At 36.5% G+C, this 17,801-nt stretch overlaps 1 protein-coding gene across 2 annotated transcripts; it reads right to left on the minus strand.

Annotated features, from left to right (window-relative positions):
• Positions 1-36: 36 nt before the first annotated feature.
• On the minus strand, positions 37-16,736 carry LOC5569073. 2 transcript variants are annotated; one of them, XM_001658253.2, is made up of 4 exons: positions 16,165-16,736; positions 8,762-9,008; positions 8,160-8,693; positions 37-1,393 (listed from the first exon to the last, which is right to left on the minus strand). In XM_001658253.2, exons 2-4 carry the CDS (start codon positions 8,997-8,999, stop codon positions 813-815), a joined length of 1,353 nt encoding a protein of 450 aa, XP_001658303.1. In that variant the 5' UTR covers positions 9,000-9,008; positions 16,165-16,736; the 3' UTR covers positions 37-812. The 2 variants fall into 2 exon arrangements, with proteins under 2 accessions (XP_001658303.1, XP_021703043.1); XM_021847351.1 differs by having other exon boundaries at positions 16,314-16,728.
• Between the last annotated feature and the right edge of the window lie 1,065 nt (positions 16,737-17,801).

Here is a 17,801-nt window from a genome sequence, read left to right on the forward strand (position 1 = left end):
ACTATGATATGGATATGAATACAATTACGCACCGGGTTTTTTTTATCATCAAATGTTACTTCCAATATATTTCATTAACATTTATGAATGCGTTATGCTAAATGTATAAAATATATAATCGTAAAATGAAAGCAGATTATTAGAAACAATTTTTGAGCTTGCCTCAAACAGTGATAAATGTTGTGTCTCTAAATGCTTCCGATCCGTTTACAACGTATGGGTGTAAAAAATATAATGTAAAAACGTAATTTGCGATAACATACATACTTAGTTTGATGATTACTAATTAAATAAATTAATAGTGCAAAACTTTGCTCCGTTAGGATTTTAAAATTCGAAAAGGTGTATATAAATAATAAATAGGGACAGCATCTAATAAAACTGGTTCTTGCGTTGGCCTGCACGCCGAAAAAAACTAGGGAAGTAGAATTCTGCAGATGCTGCTCTATACTAGTGTCTAGGAGGGTATCGGAAATCCACGGGTTGATTACGCGGTATCAATCTTCTCGGGGGAAGTCGGTTATACTTCAAAAGCTGCCAACTATGCACTTGCGTAAGGTAATCCTCTCTAAACCAAACTCCTTCTCTTCGTCTACTGTATTACAACTAGTAATGAAGTTTTCTTAGTAGCACTTGCGCATATACATATCTAAAGAGCGTGCGTGCTTTTTGCTGGCTACATCTTTCGCACTACGATTATGGTTTAATGTGCGCAGCGCTAAAACTGCACTGGATTAAAGGTTTCTACCACAAGCAGCAGCACTCGAATCATCATTTTCAAAAGCTCAAATAATCAGCTTGTATACTCTTTCCTAAGCCCCATCCTGCATTCGCAGCTCCTTGACTCGGTTGGCCATTTTTTCGTTCTCCTGGTGCATTTGCCGGGCTAGCTTCTCATCTATTTCGGCATTCTTTTCGATAATTTTCGAAATGGTTTTTAATGTAGCGTTCGCCTTCGGTTGCGGTTGAGAAGATACTGATTCGCCTCCATTGTTGGTACTGACTTTGATGGAATTGTCGTTCCTATCGATATTGACCGACCTATTGCGATTCAGTCGATCCTGTACGCTGCCGCCACCAGTTTGTGGCTGCTTATTGCTTGTGGCTGATTGCCCTGGACCTTGCTTGGGACCACGCCTTACGTCCTTGTCCGATTTGCGACCGGAGGAATTGCGATTAAAGCTGTCATTATTCCTGTGATGTGGTTGCTTGCCGCCACTTCCTTGGTGCTGCGCTGGATGGCCATGAGAAGAATGATGCTGCTGCTGATGGTGATGTGGGTGATGGTGATGTTCCATTCCAGGATGGAGTCCCGATGTTTGGAACTGGAACTGTGGTTTCGCTGGTTGGCGGGGGCCAACCCGACCACTGCCAATGATCGGAGGGGACGTCACTGAAAACAAGATCGTATAAAGTAAATTAATGAAAGCATATAGATAGGTCATTCCACACCAAGTGTCCACAGCACGTGTAATCGACGATCACAGATTTCAAAAAAATGTTGATCAAATGTTCAATAATTTCATGCAGATCGGATCACTCATCATTGCTTGAGTCATCAATCTATTGGTGATCTTACCATGGTTTAAAACTTTACAAAAATCCATGATTTTACTAACTTTAGGACTAACAGCGACTTAATGTTGTTAAAATAGGAATGTAGGAACTTTAAAGACTGTATGCTTGTAAAGAGACCGAACTGGAATCAAAAAGAGACTATACAACAGGGACCAGGATAATGGAGTTTCCATACCTTTTTTTTCGAAGAAACCAAATATTTTTATTTATCTTTTGGAACTACAAGTATTATTGCTCCTACAACTGTATGCATTTTTTCAGTTTTATTTTTCAGGAATTCCTTCAGAAACTGAGTCAACTACTCTCATAATGTTCTTCAGATATTAATCAAAACAATTTCAGCAGAATACCACCATGAATTCAGTTCAATATAGATTCAAAAATTCAACGTGGGATTCTTCAGCAATAACCCCAGAAAGTACTCCAGAAATGATAATAAATCTTCGAGCTGTTTACTGGAATACCTGTAAGTACATCGCCCGTTTGATTTTGGAAACATTTTTTTTACTTATATTACCGTGCCAGTACCATATTATAGACAGCGCCATATTCTGAACGGTCCGTTCCTTATGCTGAACATTACATTATTTTTACATAAAAAATAGTAGACTGTCAGTTCGAAACATGATTCATTGTAACATTTCATTTCATTTTTCATTTTCATTTTGCAGCGTTTGGTGGGGCAATGAGAGCGCAAGTCAGTCCAAAGCCGGGGTAAGGGATAGGTAATGGCCGTAATAGTCTATGCGGACCACTTGAACACCATCGGAAAGGATAAGAAGGGTTGGGGTAGGGTATAGGGAATGGAGAAGACTTGACACAGTAATGCGATTAATGCTGCAAAATGTAAATGTGCTGAAAGCAATTTAATTTGAGTTTTGAAGTTTGATTTGACTTATTAAAATTCCAAATAGATTGGCCATTGTACAAGTAAGAAAGAATATGCTGATCGCTTTCTAGAAATTTTATAAACAACAAAATAATAACAATATGAGAGTGATGCTAAGGGCTGCTGATGGCACAATGCGACGCTTTAGGAGATTTTGATACTGAATGAACATTACTATACAGAGCGCAATTTAATCGATGGTGATAACTTTACAAACTTTATCTGTTTTTACACTGATTGACGATGCTGATTTATGTAAAAATATTTAAAAAATATTTGATATTAGTTCATTTGTTTGTGTGATCTAGGTGTTAATAATGGAAAAAATTTACATACCCTTGATTAAATACTTCCCTGACCAGAAATATTATATTTTGAGCGCCCTTTTCGAAGCTATTCTATCCAGGTATCCATATACTGCTTTCAATCCTGAAATTATTCTTATTGTGCATGCTCATGCATTATATTAGTGATGCTCATAATCATGCAACAGATAAGAAGGAGAGAAAAAGAGAATATAGGAACAGTGATTAGTAATGAGTTAATTATGTAGTTTTGTTAGAATTATAAACAATTAAACAGCAGTAATGAATAACTTATAAAATTACTTTGCAGCATAGCTGAGCCTTTCGGAACGTAAGACCGATGTATAAAAATAATTTGTTTCGAAATTGTCCGCGTGGTCTTCTAGTGCCCCTATTAGATCAGAATCAGTCATAGACATACATATCGAATGCTCGCCATGACCCTATGACCAACATTTGTATATGTATAGACTTAGCTGATGTGGCTTTTCTAATAGGTAGTTCTTTCACTCATTGATTGTCTTCAAAACCTTGTCAAGTATAGAAAATTGATTTTATTTCATTTATTACTACATTAAAGCTACATTGTACTTATTAAGTATTAGGTATTATTTTATGTTTTTATCACTATTGATATTATCAAGGCCAGAATTCCCAGTGAGTGAAGAATTTTATAGTACTAGAACACCATAGAAGATCGCTTAACATTACCTAATCATGGAACGGCTTTTTGCTCTATTATTTTAGGTAGATGCTATTGATCTCCCTTTGCTCCTATCCGCAACCCGGTGCACGCGCCCTGTTGGTTTTCGAAAACCTCGTAGAAGATTACAAACCGTCAATGGCATTCCCAATCACTACCCCACATTGCACATTCAAGGGTCTGATTGTGCTCCTAACCCACCCTCAGTCTGTAATCTTCTCGCCAGTTTGAAATTATATTTTCCCGAAGTGAAAGTAATTTTGATGAGTGATAGCGTAGTGCAGCCCAACTGCATAGTACAGTAGTTTAACCATAATCTTTAGGTCAGAAGATAATATCTAAATTTTGTAATAAAAAGGTTGCCATTGCTTTGAAATTTACCCAACATCTAATCAAAACTACTAACAACAGCGATCAATTATCAAAATTCATCGCTCCCTGGAAAATATAATCCCAAGCCCAGGGAACATGATTCATTGTAACATTTCAAAACTAAAATACATGGTTGAGTTGTTTTTTCAACAAATATTATACGTGAAGTTCGTTTGCTGTCCATAATAAGGAACATTGATGTATATGGCGTCCATAATTAGGAACATGTATGCGTCTGACTAATATATGATTTTTTAAATAATTGATAATTGATGGACGTTTTAATTTAATCTATACCAGTGAATCAAATTGTCAACAAAACAGACGAAAAACAAACAACAAACAAGCTCGCTCACAACTGTTTGTCCCAACTATTGCGGATAAGAATACAATCAAAAGCAAAACTGTCATAACAATCACAGAGCGCAACATTGTTGCAACTTTTTCAACTCGTGATAAATCAGTTATTTTAAACACAAAACCAAATTGTTTTATGGAATCTGTTCGATAATGTGTCAATGTTTACCAACACGGAAAAAGTTCTCGAAAATTGCAATGCAAAGCCCAGAAAATTGCTGCACACGTGGTGATCGATCATTGTCATATTCTGATCAAGCGATGATAAACCGATGTTGCGGAACCAAATTGTTGCAACAAGAATAGGAGATGACAATGTCTTTGTTGCTGCATGTTGGGTGACAATTGATTCACTGATCTATACGTTTATTTAGATATTAGACAAAGGCAACGGCAAGACGAATCAATATCCCAGCTGTTGAAATCCTTAATAATTTAAGCAGGCTTGATAATTCTCCTCAACATCATCAGAGTTCGGTGATATACTCTAGAGCAGCGTGCTGCCTTTGCCTCTTTGCGAGGGAGCGAAAAAATGCTAAGCAGAGAGGCAACGAAAAATGAGCGAGGAAGATGCAGCACAAAACACAACAGAGTAAAATTCCATCAAAAAAGGGTGCTCTCCAGGCTTTGCAGAATTCGCTCTCATTTGAGTATGAAGCACGATCAAAGCAAGCAAAGAAAAACATCCCATCTGTTGCGGTCCACGATCGTCATTGTATCGCAAGGTGTAACAAGTCTGATAAATGGAAGCAGCGAGCGAGAGCCCCAAAGAGAGAGCGATGATAAAACCTATTTTACTCGCTTGTTTACCGTTGGGGATATATGTTTTTCTTTACTGGCACGATAAACAATCCACGAACTTCCAATAGCAATAGTGCCCCCCAGGCTTGGAGCATGTTTAGAGGGGGTTTATCATACACTACTATCCCCCCAATTTGATCAAAGTTGTAGCAGTATACGATAAACATTATCTCATAATGTGCAGCATGTTATATGATAGTTACAGAGAGCGATACGTGAGTGATTCTCTCAATTTTCTCAGGATTCAATCGCTGGTGCTCTCACAACTCCCCGAGAACTGTCTGTTCGGGCGACAGACTCGAGAGTTCGTTTGAAGTGTGAGTGATGATGAGCATCGAGAGAGAGAGTACCTGAAAAAATCCTCGCATTTTTTTGCACTCTCACTCGAATCGCTTGAGGGTCTGTGACGAAAATTTTGAGTTTATTGTTTTCTCCTCAGAAAAAACGGCAAAATCGCCTCCTCTTTGCATCGCAGAGGAGCCTGAATTTAAGTTGTTCAAATTGGATTTTCTTAACTGTTCAGAATATGGTGCTTGTAAAGTAATTAAATTTACCTATTTTTAACATGGCAAGTCTCAAAAAGGTATTTGTAACAGACCCAATACCCATTATTTGTATATGTATTTCCGTCAGGCCGGAAGATTATTAAGTTGTATTGAGTAATGAATAACTAATTAAACTAATCATAAGTTTTGACCCCTCCTACCCCCTTTTGTCACGATTTTTATATGAATCATTCAAAATTTTTGTAAGGCTTGTCACGCTTGGCTTGACCATCTCCCACTCCCCCTCGGAGCGTGACATAATTTGTGCATGACCCCTAATATGTATCTAGATTTATTTAGAATAAAAACCGTGGAACAATAAAATAAATGTGTTGCCAAAATCAACCCGTGCCAGAAACGGGAACTGTAAATGAAAACCGAATTTGGTATTACACGAAAAAAAAATGTTCGGTAAAAACTACCATTTTAGGGGGTTGCCAGGGTGGCCAGTGAAAAATCAAATCCAAATTCCCGGTTTTCTCCCTTTTTTCGGTATTTATAAAACCTTCCCGGTTCAAGTGAAGCGAAGTGAAGTGAGTCTCCATTTGATTTATACGGCTAGTCACTTCACTCGAATCGAGAATTGTCCTCTCGCTATACGAAACCGACAACACAGCGTAACAAAAATGTCATTTTTGCGTGTCTCAAGGATCAAATTATGTGTCTGTAGTAGCTTTTGGGTCGCTGAATTTGATGCCGTTCTCAGAAATGTTCCACTACGTCACAATTTTTTGCTACAGGTCGCCAAAGTTGTATAAAACACAGGTTTTATTATTGTTTACATGAAAATTAAAGTAAAATTTATCTAACTTTTTTTGTGATTTAATCCACCAATCACGCAAAATAGGACTTCAACTTTCAATTTCTTTTAAATTTAATTCTTCGTTTCTCTAATATGGCATAAGACAATACTTTTCAGAACCAATAAAAAATAACATTTTACTAGCGGAAGAATTATGAACTTTGTTGAAAAGCATTGTTTAACACATGAAGTTTGAATTTTGTGACAAATTAAGCAAATAAATTGCCATACAAATTGGAAAACTTGTAGTATGCAAGTTGGCTGAAATCGTCAAATTTAGCATTTTCAACAGTCAATATCTCAAAAACTAAACGTGCTATGATATTTTTGAAAACGGCAATGGATTCAGCAACCCCTATTTGAGTAAATAGTGGTACTTTGGTGCTTGAGACAAAAACATTTTCCGCAGTGCAATTCTCACCTGACGCCACTCGTGAAATATACCCAATTCTATCGTCGTCGTTATTTAGCGTGAAAAAATGTTTGACCATTGTTCGTACGATGGGATCGAGTCAATTTTAGAATGAAACTATGGTTCACTTTAATTTGAAACGGACTGTAACAGACATGTTTTTAAAAAGTTAGAAAAACTATCCCATAAGTTGAGGGCAATTATTGAAATAATATTACCCTAAGGATGCCAAAAACATATCTTTAGCAGTAAAAAATAGAAGTATCAAGTGTAAAGATTTTTAACCAAGATTCATAGATTGTTGTATTAATAAGAACTTAGCGAATTGCATGCTTGCTTAGAGAAACGTAATTGATAGCATCCAAACATTATATTTTGTAACATGACATTCATCATAAAACGTTACGAAAACAATCACTATTCGCAAGATTTTTCTTCATTATAAGGTTTTAACTCTTCTTCTTCTTTTCGGCATTACGTCCCGACTGGGACAGAGCCTGCATCTCAGCTTAGTGTTCTTATGAGCACTTCCACAGTTATTAACTGAGAGCTTACTATGCCAATGACCATTTTTGCATGTGTATATCGTATGGCAGGTACGAAGATAAGGTTTTAACTCGGTTGGGCTATTTCTAAAATATCGATCAAACCAGTTTCAATTGGAAACATTCTTATAAAAATGATGTTTCCATATACTTTATTGACTAGCTTGGGATTCAAATGTTGAAGTTATAGTAAAAATCCACTAAATAATTGCTTAGGGGTCGTGCTGGTTGGAACATTAACCGGTATGCAAAATTTCCACGGAGTCGATTGAAATTCCCATAAGGTTCCCGCTATACTCCCGGTGATTTGAAATCATCGGCTTTTTCCCAGTTTCCCCGATCTCCCGGTACTGGTCACCCTGGGTTATCTCGCACCGGCAATTTTCAGCAGAACAAAAATGCGCTTAATTTTACTATGTCTGTAATGGATATCAGATTGAACGATTTCAGACAAATGTACCAGTGATTTGGTGGGATGTACTACAATCATAGTATTTTATTCTGAAATTGCATGGTAGTTTTAAGAATGAGCGTAGTCAGCTAAAATAATATTTAAACACAGATTTTTCATCGTGTAGGTATTTTTTACATGGGTAGTCCATAGGAAACTGGTTGTATGGCTGCGGATTTTTCAATTCTAATTTTTCATTACAGTAGTCGAAAAAACACTTTTGAGGCTTTAAAAAAAAAAGCTGAACTCCTCAAACGACATAGAATCGAACAGATTATTACTTTCTTTATTAGATAGACTTTCAACCCTTGGCTGACTTGCCTCTGGGTATCAATAATTTTGCCAAATTTGGCCGTGATTTTGTGGTCACTTCGATGCCATATCTAAACTTAAACATACCTTTAACGCTCTTGAACTCTCCATCCTGCGACACCGAGACGGTCAGATTCGGTTCTCCCTTGAACCCATTGTTCTGTGCATTGTGGATGCAGCAATCGTCTTTGCTTCTGTCCTGCTCCCATTCCCGACGCCATTTGCCATCGCCTCCCGGTTTATGACCGGCACCGGGACCATGTCGAGCATGCTCCTGTGGACGTCGCCCATCGTGTTCGTTGGTCGATAACGACCTCTGTAGGTTACCGTTGTAACCTGTTTTTCCTCCACCGCGACCACCACCACGATTACCCCCGGCTATGTTCGATCCATTTCCCGCTTGTCGACCACTTCGATTGTTGGGGTTCTTTCGCTCGAAGTTATTTTTGTTGATCTTAGCACCAACGCTACCAACAGGAGCTGGCAGTGCCTTTTCGCCATCCCTTTCTACGTCCGCTAGGAAACTGTAAGCGGGGTCTGGTGGAGGACCCTCGCCTTCGGCGAAAACTTTGTAGTCCTTAGCGATCTTTTGAATGAATGCGTTCTTCTCTTTCTTTTTCTCTGAAAACAGAAATAATCAACTCTATTAGTTTCGACAATCTCCCCAAGATCAATTGATCATCCAATACCTTCGAGCTCTGCTAGAGCGTCTTCATCAAGATCGTATGTGAAATCTATCTTGTCGTACTTGTGCTCTCGTGGCCAGTCATCGTCCTTCGGTGGTTTGATCTCGACCATGGCATTCTCCTTCATGGCCATCAGCCGATCGGCCTCCGCTTCCCGGTGCTTCTTTTCGATTTCTTCATTGCGTTTCAGGATGCGAGCTATGCGTGCTTCGAGATCCTCTTGGCTCTGAACGGACGTCATTGCGCGATTCTGAAAGAACGATTTCATGTAGGTGATTTGTGAACTAAATATTTATAGACTGTTTTTTCATGATAGGTATGGGAGAAAGCATTGAAATTTTTGAATAGGACAAATATGGAGAACTGTTCACATTGGAAAATTTGAAATTTGCAGGTAATTAATCGATCCAATTTTCAGCTCATAGCATTTTTTGGAGTAATTACCATTCTACTAAAATTCACGATTTGTATTTCTTCTCTCTATCGAAATACGAAAAATATGTTATTTACACAGTGCAACTCACAAAATGTAAATAAAATTCTATCTACAGTTTTTGAAAGTACACACTCATACTAACAAAACCTTATTTATATTTTGAAGAATTACCGTCAAACGGGGTGACTTGCAACGGCGGGGTGACTTGCAACACATTGTAATTTACAACTAAATTTCACTATAAAACCCAAATTTTAAAAGAAAATTTGTTTTAAATCGGAGCTTCAATACGTGTGACTCACAATTCAAGTAACTGCCACGATTAAAGCTGTTATTATGAATATGTTTATACATTAAACATATTTCTTTTAAATGTCTTGAAAACTGATACTTGATGGAGGTTCCAAATCGTGATCTGAAAACATGAGATAGATATAATTTACAAAAATAATACTCTACATGGTGTTTCTATAACTAATAAGTGATAATATGACAAATTTTATTTCACGAAATTGTAGCAATAACTTTTTAATAAAAATCATTTTTATATAAATGTACCTATGCGGGGTGACTTGCAACACTTTATTTCTAAGTAATTTAGAGTTTTATAAAAGCTAAAAACTTTTGTGTTAGGCCTACTTTATAATTAAAAGAGTAATAATTCATCAATCAACTACAAACACTCGTTTAAAATATTGTTCAGTTATGATATTGAACCTTGATGATTTAACGCCTCTTTTTCCCATACAAAAATAGCTCAATTATTTTCTTACAAAAAAGTATTCAAAATGTTCTTATACTGGTTTGAATGCTTTAAATACATGAATAACAATACTTAACAAGTGTGGCTAATAAAAATATCAACATTTTGTTGGCAAAAACTAAATTAGTATTGAGTGTTGCAAGTCACCCCGCACAAGGAAATTTAAAAAATTTCACCTTTTTGATGACTTTTGATGACAAAATAATTCGATTCATTCTTCTGTCATCTCATTCTGTGGGCGGGCCGGCCATTCAAAGTTATGCGAGGAATTTAGATTTTTAGATGACGTTTAGATCATGGTTTTGGTTGATTGAAGTTGAAAAGTGTTGCAAGTCACCCCGTTTGACGGTAGTTCAAAATTTGGAGTTACGCCCATTTCATTTTTTCGGCTTAGTACGACTATATCTCATAAACTATTGGGAATTCCTTAATGCAACCTTCACATGTTTTTTACACAAAAAGGCACAACTTTTGTAAATATGTTGTAGCGATAATCTATTTTTTTTTCGTAGTATTTTAGTGCAAAAGCTCCTATGAAATGGGATCTGTTTACATTTTTTGGCCATGAATTATAAACCGATGATTTTTTAGCATATTTTTTACACAAAATATGCTCCTAACCAATACAAGCAAATTTGCTGAGCATTGTGATAACCTACAAACGAACTTTCTTGTTGTATTGGTCATATTAACACTTCAGTATTCGTTTTGTTGTATTTTGTACTCAAACAGGTGAAAACGCTCGCCCAAAACAAGAAGAAGCATTTTTTGTAGGCTATTCAAGTGTTCAGCAAAGTGCTTGTTAAGATTAAGGGTCAAGAATCCATCAGCAATCATCAAAAAATTAAAACCAGTATTTTCGCTCAAATTTGAAGTAATTCTTATGAAAATATATCATTGCATTATAGATAGCTAGTGCAATGCAATGATAGATTTTCAGAAACATTGCTTTAACTTTGAGCAAAAAAACTGGTTTTGAAAATTTGTAAAACGATGATGGTTATTTTCCTCCTAAGCTGATTAAGAGTATATTTTTGTGGAAGACAGTCATGCTAACATATGAACAGTTTTTGTATTACAACCAAAATGTGTGAAAAACTGTCATTTTTTCGGAGTTTTTGTACCAAAACACTACGAAAAAATGACCCTGGCCTGAATCATTGGGATTGACGGTGCCAAAGGTGCAGCATAAATTAATATCCATCTGAATATTACCTTCCCAATACTCTAACGCAGGGCTGCCCAACGTACGGCCCGCGGGCCGCATCCGGCCCGCGACCTCATTTTGTGCGGCCCGCGGAGGGTTCGAAGATTCTTTTCAAATTTGGCCCATTGACTATCCTACCAACCTGAAATTAGAAATTATTTGATATCAACCTTATAATTTATTTAAATTGTTTTGTTTCCTTTAAATCTTCTTAGCTACTTAATTTTAATTCATAATCTCAATTTATGTGTGTTTCACACGACTTCTTTCGGCATTCAAAAATGCAGCATAAGCAAAACTTTTAGGCAAAGGGCTATGTTTCCATACATATTTTAACTAAATCATAGGCTAATATTCTCACAGAATCCTCCTATACCTGGGCGTTATTCACGCAGATTCCTTGACAGGATTATAAAAAGACAGGCTTTTTACAAAATCTTGAATAGAGTTTTTTTTAGAATTCTGGAAACGATTATCACGGATAACATCGGCATAGATTTTTTACCAGAATTCCATAGACTTCTAGCCTGAATTTACTGGAAATACTTTTTAGCAGTGTTGATAGACTCACACTCAAATCTTAATCAATATGCTCTCCCGTGAAAGCAAACTTATTAGAGATCTGCTTCGCAAATCTCAGGCTTGAGATTTTGATGATTTCGCTTTTTTTTTCAATCAACTCAAACCGTAAAAAATGATTCAGTCGCAAAACCCGTCAAAAATTCGTGGAACCCGAATGTTGTTGCTTACGTTAGTAAGGATTAGTATAATTTTACAAGACTAACAAGAAATTATTTCCGTGTGTGAGTAAATTGTGGACATACGAGACATTTAGTCAAAAAGGTGCGCCAACTCATCCATGATTTTTTCAAATGACAACTCACGCATGAAAAATCTCAAGCGTGAGTTATGAGAATTTGAGTTTTTCATAACACTGCTTTTTAGCACTCTCAACGATTTCAAGGTTGCATTTCGAAATGATTTTTGAGTGAGATTCTGAAGGAATCCTAGGCAAGACTCTTGTAAAATCCTGGAAATTCTGACCAAGATTTTCGTTAAAGCTTGATCTGGAGTTTAGCACATTTCGGGTCGGATTCTGACAAAATTAGAAGAATGATTTCTATAAAACCCAGAGCTTTATTTTCACAGAATTGAATAAATTTTGGAGTTGGTTCTTCAAAATATTTTGCACGAGATTATTAAATAGTTTTGAAATAAACTCTCACAACATCCAGCAGAATGACTAATGACTTGAAATGAAATTTATTCCATCAACTGATTTTTGTCAGATTTTATGAACTTTATTTATTTACTTTTGTCAGACTTTATGCGAATAATTGTTTTTTTTTTAATTTGGCCCGCGACACGAAATTATTTTTGTGATTTGGCCCGCGGTTCAAAAAGGTTGGGCAGGCCTGCTCTAACGGAAATCGCTTCCGTATGAAAACAACTAACAAAAAATCCCATTTGATCATGTTGCTAGAAAAAGAAGGGTGCGAGAGCCTTGTATATTATATATACAAGATATCCTGCTATCTAAACGCTGTGACTCAAGTCAGTACGGTTTTTGTAGTGAATCGCGACCTACATATTTTGGGGTTGGATTTGATGACGATTTCCAGTTGGATACAGTACCGATAAGTGCGTTATGTAACAAGGGTTCTCCTAGCCTCGTCGAACGATTGAAGCAGGTCATGCTTGTATTGGCAAGTGAACCCGCTCTACTCATGGATCTACAATAGCTCTGTTGGTGAGCACGGGGAGTTGACGATTTAGAGGTCGTTTGTTCGATTTCAGACGTATTTTGGTTTTTGATTGTTTTTTTTTAATGCTCATGATTTGTCAAAGACACGATTCACATTTTTCGTCGGCTCAGTGCTCCCGAACGAAGATTCGCCCATGTTGACTTTTAGCGTGTTATTAGTGCAAAATTGTAAAGCATTCAATTATAAATGTTATTTTGAAAAGATGCGGGTTTTTTACGCTCTTTGGAGAATGACAAGTTCAAAGAAATATTGACGTCCGACCTGCTATTGACACATTATAATCTAACTTTGGAGATCATTGTCGCATCTGATGCATCAGATGGGTGTCACGATTAGTCATCGTTTTCCAGATGGATCAATTAAAGTTGTTCAGCATGCATCGAGAGCGCTTACTTCAGCTTAGCTGTATTAGAGCTAAATAGATAGAGAAGGGCTGGCTAAAATATTCGCTGTTATTCAATAGGGTCCTAAAGCCCTGTATATCAATTTTAGTGCCAAACGCTTAAGTTTAGGCTAAAAACACATGTTTACTCAATTTTTGAATGTTTTTCGTTTGTTTAAGTCCAAAAAACATTTTTTTAGATTTTGTTACATTCCTTGGCTTAAACTTAAATTTTGGGTGTATTTTGCTTTCCGTGTCCCTTCCAAAATGTCAGATAGGAACAACCCCGGTGTTAAAATTGAAAGCCCTGTGGTGTTTTTGTCGATTAAGAGAACGTCAAACATGATCACAAGTGTCAAGGTTCATTTATGGTCCCAATTTTTAAAATAAAGTTTAAATATGATATAGCCGTTATTTGAGCCGGAAAAATTGCTAAAATAGTTGCAGTAACATGCTCTTTCGTTTCATTAAATAAAAACAAGATTTCATTAAACATTTAAATTAATTTAATTTAAAAATTGGGTCAAAAAAAATAAAAAAATTAAAAATTTTCACAAATATCGGATTGGTTCGCGGTCTTCGGCAATATTCTTCAACGTAAAAATACCTATCGAGGTCTGTGTTCAGAATTTTTATAGAGGTCAATGGGCGACCTCTGGCGATTTTTCTTTGCAAAAGTAAGTTTTCCCATAGTAAATTCCATACAAACTTTGAACGCCTGGCGCGTAAATATAGTTTCTCCGATCGAGCTGAAATTTTGCACAGTTGTTATGGGACCTAAATGCAATCCAAAAAGTGGACTGGAGCGAGAATCTAAATTTTGTCCCACACTAGTGGTCATCTTATCACCTACACCAGGGCTGCCCAACGTACGGCCCGCGGGCCGCATCCGGCCCGCGACCTCATTTTGTGCGGCCCGCGGAGGGTTCGAAGATTCTTCTCAAATTTGGCCCATTGACTATCCTACCAACCTGAAATTAGAAATTATTTGATATCAACCTTATAATTTATTTAAATTGTTTTGTTTCCTTTAAATCTTCTTAGCTACTTAATTTTAATTCATAATCTCAATTTATGTGTGTTTCACACGACTTCTTTCGGCATTCAAAAATGCAGCATAAGCAAAACTTTTAGGCAAAGGGCTATGTTTCCATACATATTTTAACTAAATCATAGGCTAATATTCTCACAGAATCCTCCTATACCTGGGCGTTATTCACGCAGATTCCTTGACAGGATTATAAAAAGACAGGCTTTTTACAAAATCTTGAATAGAGTTTTTTTTAGAATTCTGGAAACGATTATCACGGATAACATCGGCATAGATTTTTTACCAGAATTCCATAGACTTCTAGCCTGAATTTACAGGAAATACTTTTTAGCAGTGTTGATAGACTCACACTCAAATCTTAATCAATATGCTCTCCCGTGAAAGCAAACTTATTAGAGATCTGCTTCGCAAATCTCAGGCTTGAGATTTTGATGATTTCGCTTTTTTTTTCAATCAACTCAAACCGTAAAAAATGATTCAGTCGCAAAACCCGTCAAAAATTCGTGGAACCCGAATGTTGTTGCTTACGTTAGTAAGGATTAGTATAATTTTACAAGACTAACAAGAAATTATTTCCGTGTGTGAGTAAATTGTGGACATACGAGACATTTAGTCAAAAAGGTGCGCCAACTCATCCATGATTTTTTCAAATGACAACTCACGCATGAAAAATCTCAAGCGTGAGTTATGAGAATTTGAGTTTTTCATAACACTGCTTTTTAGCACTCTCAACGATTTCAAGGTTGCATTTCGAAATGATTTTTGAGTGAGATTCTGAAGGAATCCTAGGCAAGACTCTTGTAAAATCCTGGAAATTCTGACCAAGATTTTCGTTAAAGCTTGATCTGGAGTTTAGCACATTTCGGGTCGGATTCTGACAAAATTAGAAGAATGATTTCTATAAAACCCAGAGCTTTATTTTCACAGAATTGAATAAATTTTGGAGTTGGTTCTTCAAAATATTTTGCACGAGATTATTAAATAGTTTTGAAATAAACTCTCACAACATCCAGCAGAATGACTAATGACTTGAAATGAAATTTATTCCATCAACTGATTTTTGTCAGATTTTATGAACTTTATTTATTTACTTTTGTCAGACTTTATGCGAATAATTGTTTTTTTTTTAATTTGGCCCGCGACACGAAATTATTTTTGTGATTTGGCCCGCGGTTCAAAAAGGTTGGGCAGGCCTGACCTACACTATTCCTTGCAAGTTAAAAGTAAGTAGATTTGTGAGCATGACTTGAAGTCTAGGGATGTGAATGTTTTTGGATAGTGGTAGCGATCGATAAGGGGCAAAATTTACAATAATTATCCAAGTTATAATTGATACAGGTACAAGTGGATAGCTGAATCAATGAAGTGTGTGTATTTGATTTTGTGTTGGCGTAAGTTAATTTAACTTCGAAACAACTATTTGTGAGTAGGTAAAAATAATTAACGGGATAGTAATCTCAACATGAAGAAATTCTTCTGCGTGTTAGTACGGTATAAAGAAGCTCTTCTTTAAATATTTGAAGTACCTACAACAATAAGTATTAATTGAATAGGATCAACCAGAAAAAAATATATTGAAACCCAAATTAGGCAAACAATAGATGAAACTAAAATGACGCTTACTATTTTTACCTAACAATTTGAGATCTCTCAAATTCATATTGCTCATGGTCAGGTCATTTTTGTTGAAGTCTTTGACCAGAATACAAATCTGCAATGCCATTAAATCCAATCCAACTCGCTCAATGCATTTTTAATGAACTTGAAGCCATTAGGTAGATCATCAAATATCAACACTTACATTCTAACGCAAAACGCCGCACTGGATCAAATCGAATGCGATCTCGGTTTCCTACTAGGTGAAAATGGTTTTGTCCTACTTTTCCCCTGACTTTCTGCCAAACCGAGCTGCGTTTCTTTCGCAGTCTTCTCTTGCCGTCTTCTACTTGCCTTCTGTAGTCGTGGTCGTTTGTCTTTGCGGTTTCTTCGGTGGCTCAGCTGGGGGGCTTAAACTGCTGCAGCTAGGCAAGCAGCACCGAGAGCAGCAACAAGATCCGAAAGAAACTCTACTCTTTTTCTGCAATGCACCTCCTCCTCCTCTTCCTCTTCCTAGACTATTCTTTTCTGCGCTTCGGACTGCCACTTTCACACTGCACTTCCGCTTTTTCGCGTTCCGCTAGCCATTCGCTCCCAACTCATGCACTTTCAGTATTTATACGGCATCACTTTTCACTGGCAATTGCAAGCAATTGGTGCACTTTTCCGACGGAAAATCGATTTTTTCCTGCTGCCACTTCGAAACGTCTCCACCAAAATATTGAACTTTTTCGCTTTCATAAATACTTTTCCTTCATCCGGATCCAACACCACTGCAAAAAGAGGGAATGAACACAAGGGTGAATGTTTTGCACGAGACGGGAGGTAAATTTATCCGATTGCACTCACACGTTCTCAACATCAGCTGTCAGCTTTTGGTAGCCACACCGCGCAACCTCTGACTAGGGATGTCGCAAAATCTCAATTAATCGATTAGTTGATAATCGATTACAGACGAATTAGTTTTCTATGGGCCAGGAGAAATTGATTACCTACACTCAGGCAAAAAAACTATCAAAATTCATAATTTTCACTTATGTTTATTAGCCACAAGAAATCGGTAAGCATTTCATTATTTTGCCTTATGAATTCATCTACATTTTGCCAAAGTAGTCTCTTGCTTATTTCATAGAACAGCATTATGAACATCGACATGAATCTTTAAGAACTCAATACTGCACCAGTATGAAGTACATTACTATTTATGGTGGACATTATTATTAACAGTATGTTGTTCAAACGGTATTTTATTTAATTCTTACAGGATATTATTGAAATTTTGATTTTACTGGTAATTTACAATAATGGTAAGATTAATCCACGCTGTGATCGAAAGCAGCTATTCGAAAGATGTTTAAATGAAGTAGTCAGGACTTTTTGATGGCGTATAATTTATTTCGTGAGATGTAAGATGGTTCACCATTTATTATTCATTTGAATTTGCTCTCTGATGTGCTCTACACCATAATTGGAGACTGTTTTGCTGGTTGCTGATCGTGCTGAAAGTATGAAGAAATTCAAAATTACATTCGTGTGTGCTACAAAAATAATCTGTTAATGGTTTCAAATAAAAATTCTTCACCATGTCATACCTACTTCCTTGTTGTACAAAGATTCAGATTTTCTTCTGCATCGTTCTTTAAAATCCACCTGTTTGCAAAACAAGCACAAGCACCGTAGCTGAGATAAGCTCACATTACCTACTCAATCTAAACGATTTCGATGATTCTGGCAGCTGAAAATTGAAATTCATATTAACTTCACATTTCTTAATATATTTATTTGAATATTACCTTTAAAAATAACGAATTAGTCAGACATCTATAAGCGAGTAATGAACGT

The sequence above is a fragment of the Aedes aegypti genome, chromosome 2 (assembly GCF_002204515.2).
Source record: "Aedes aegypti strain LVP_AGWG chromosome 2, AaegL5.0 Primary Assembly, whole genome shotgun sequence".
In the NCBI taxonomy this organism is placed as follows: domain Eukaryota; kingdom Metazoa; phylum Arthropoda; class Insecta; order Diptera; family Culicidae; genus Aedes; species Aedes aegypti.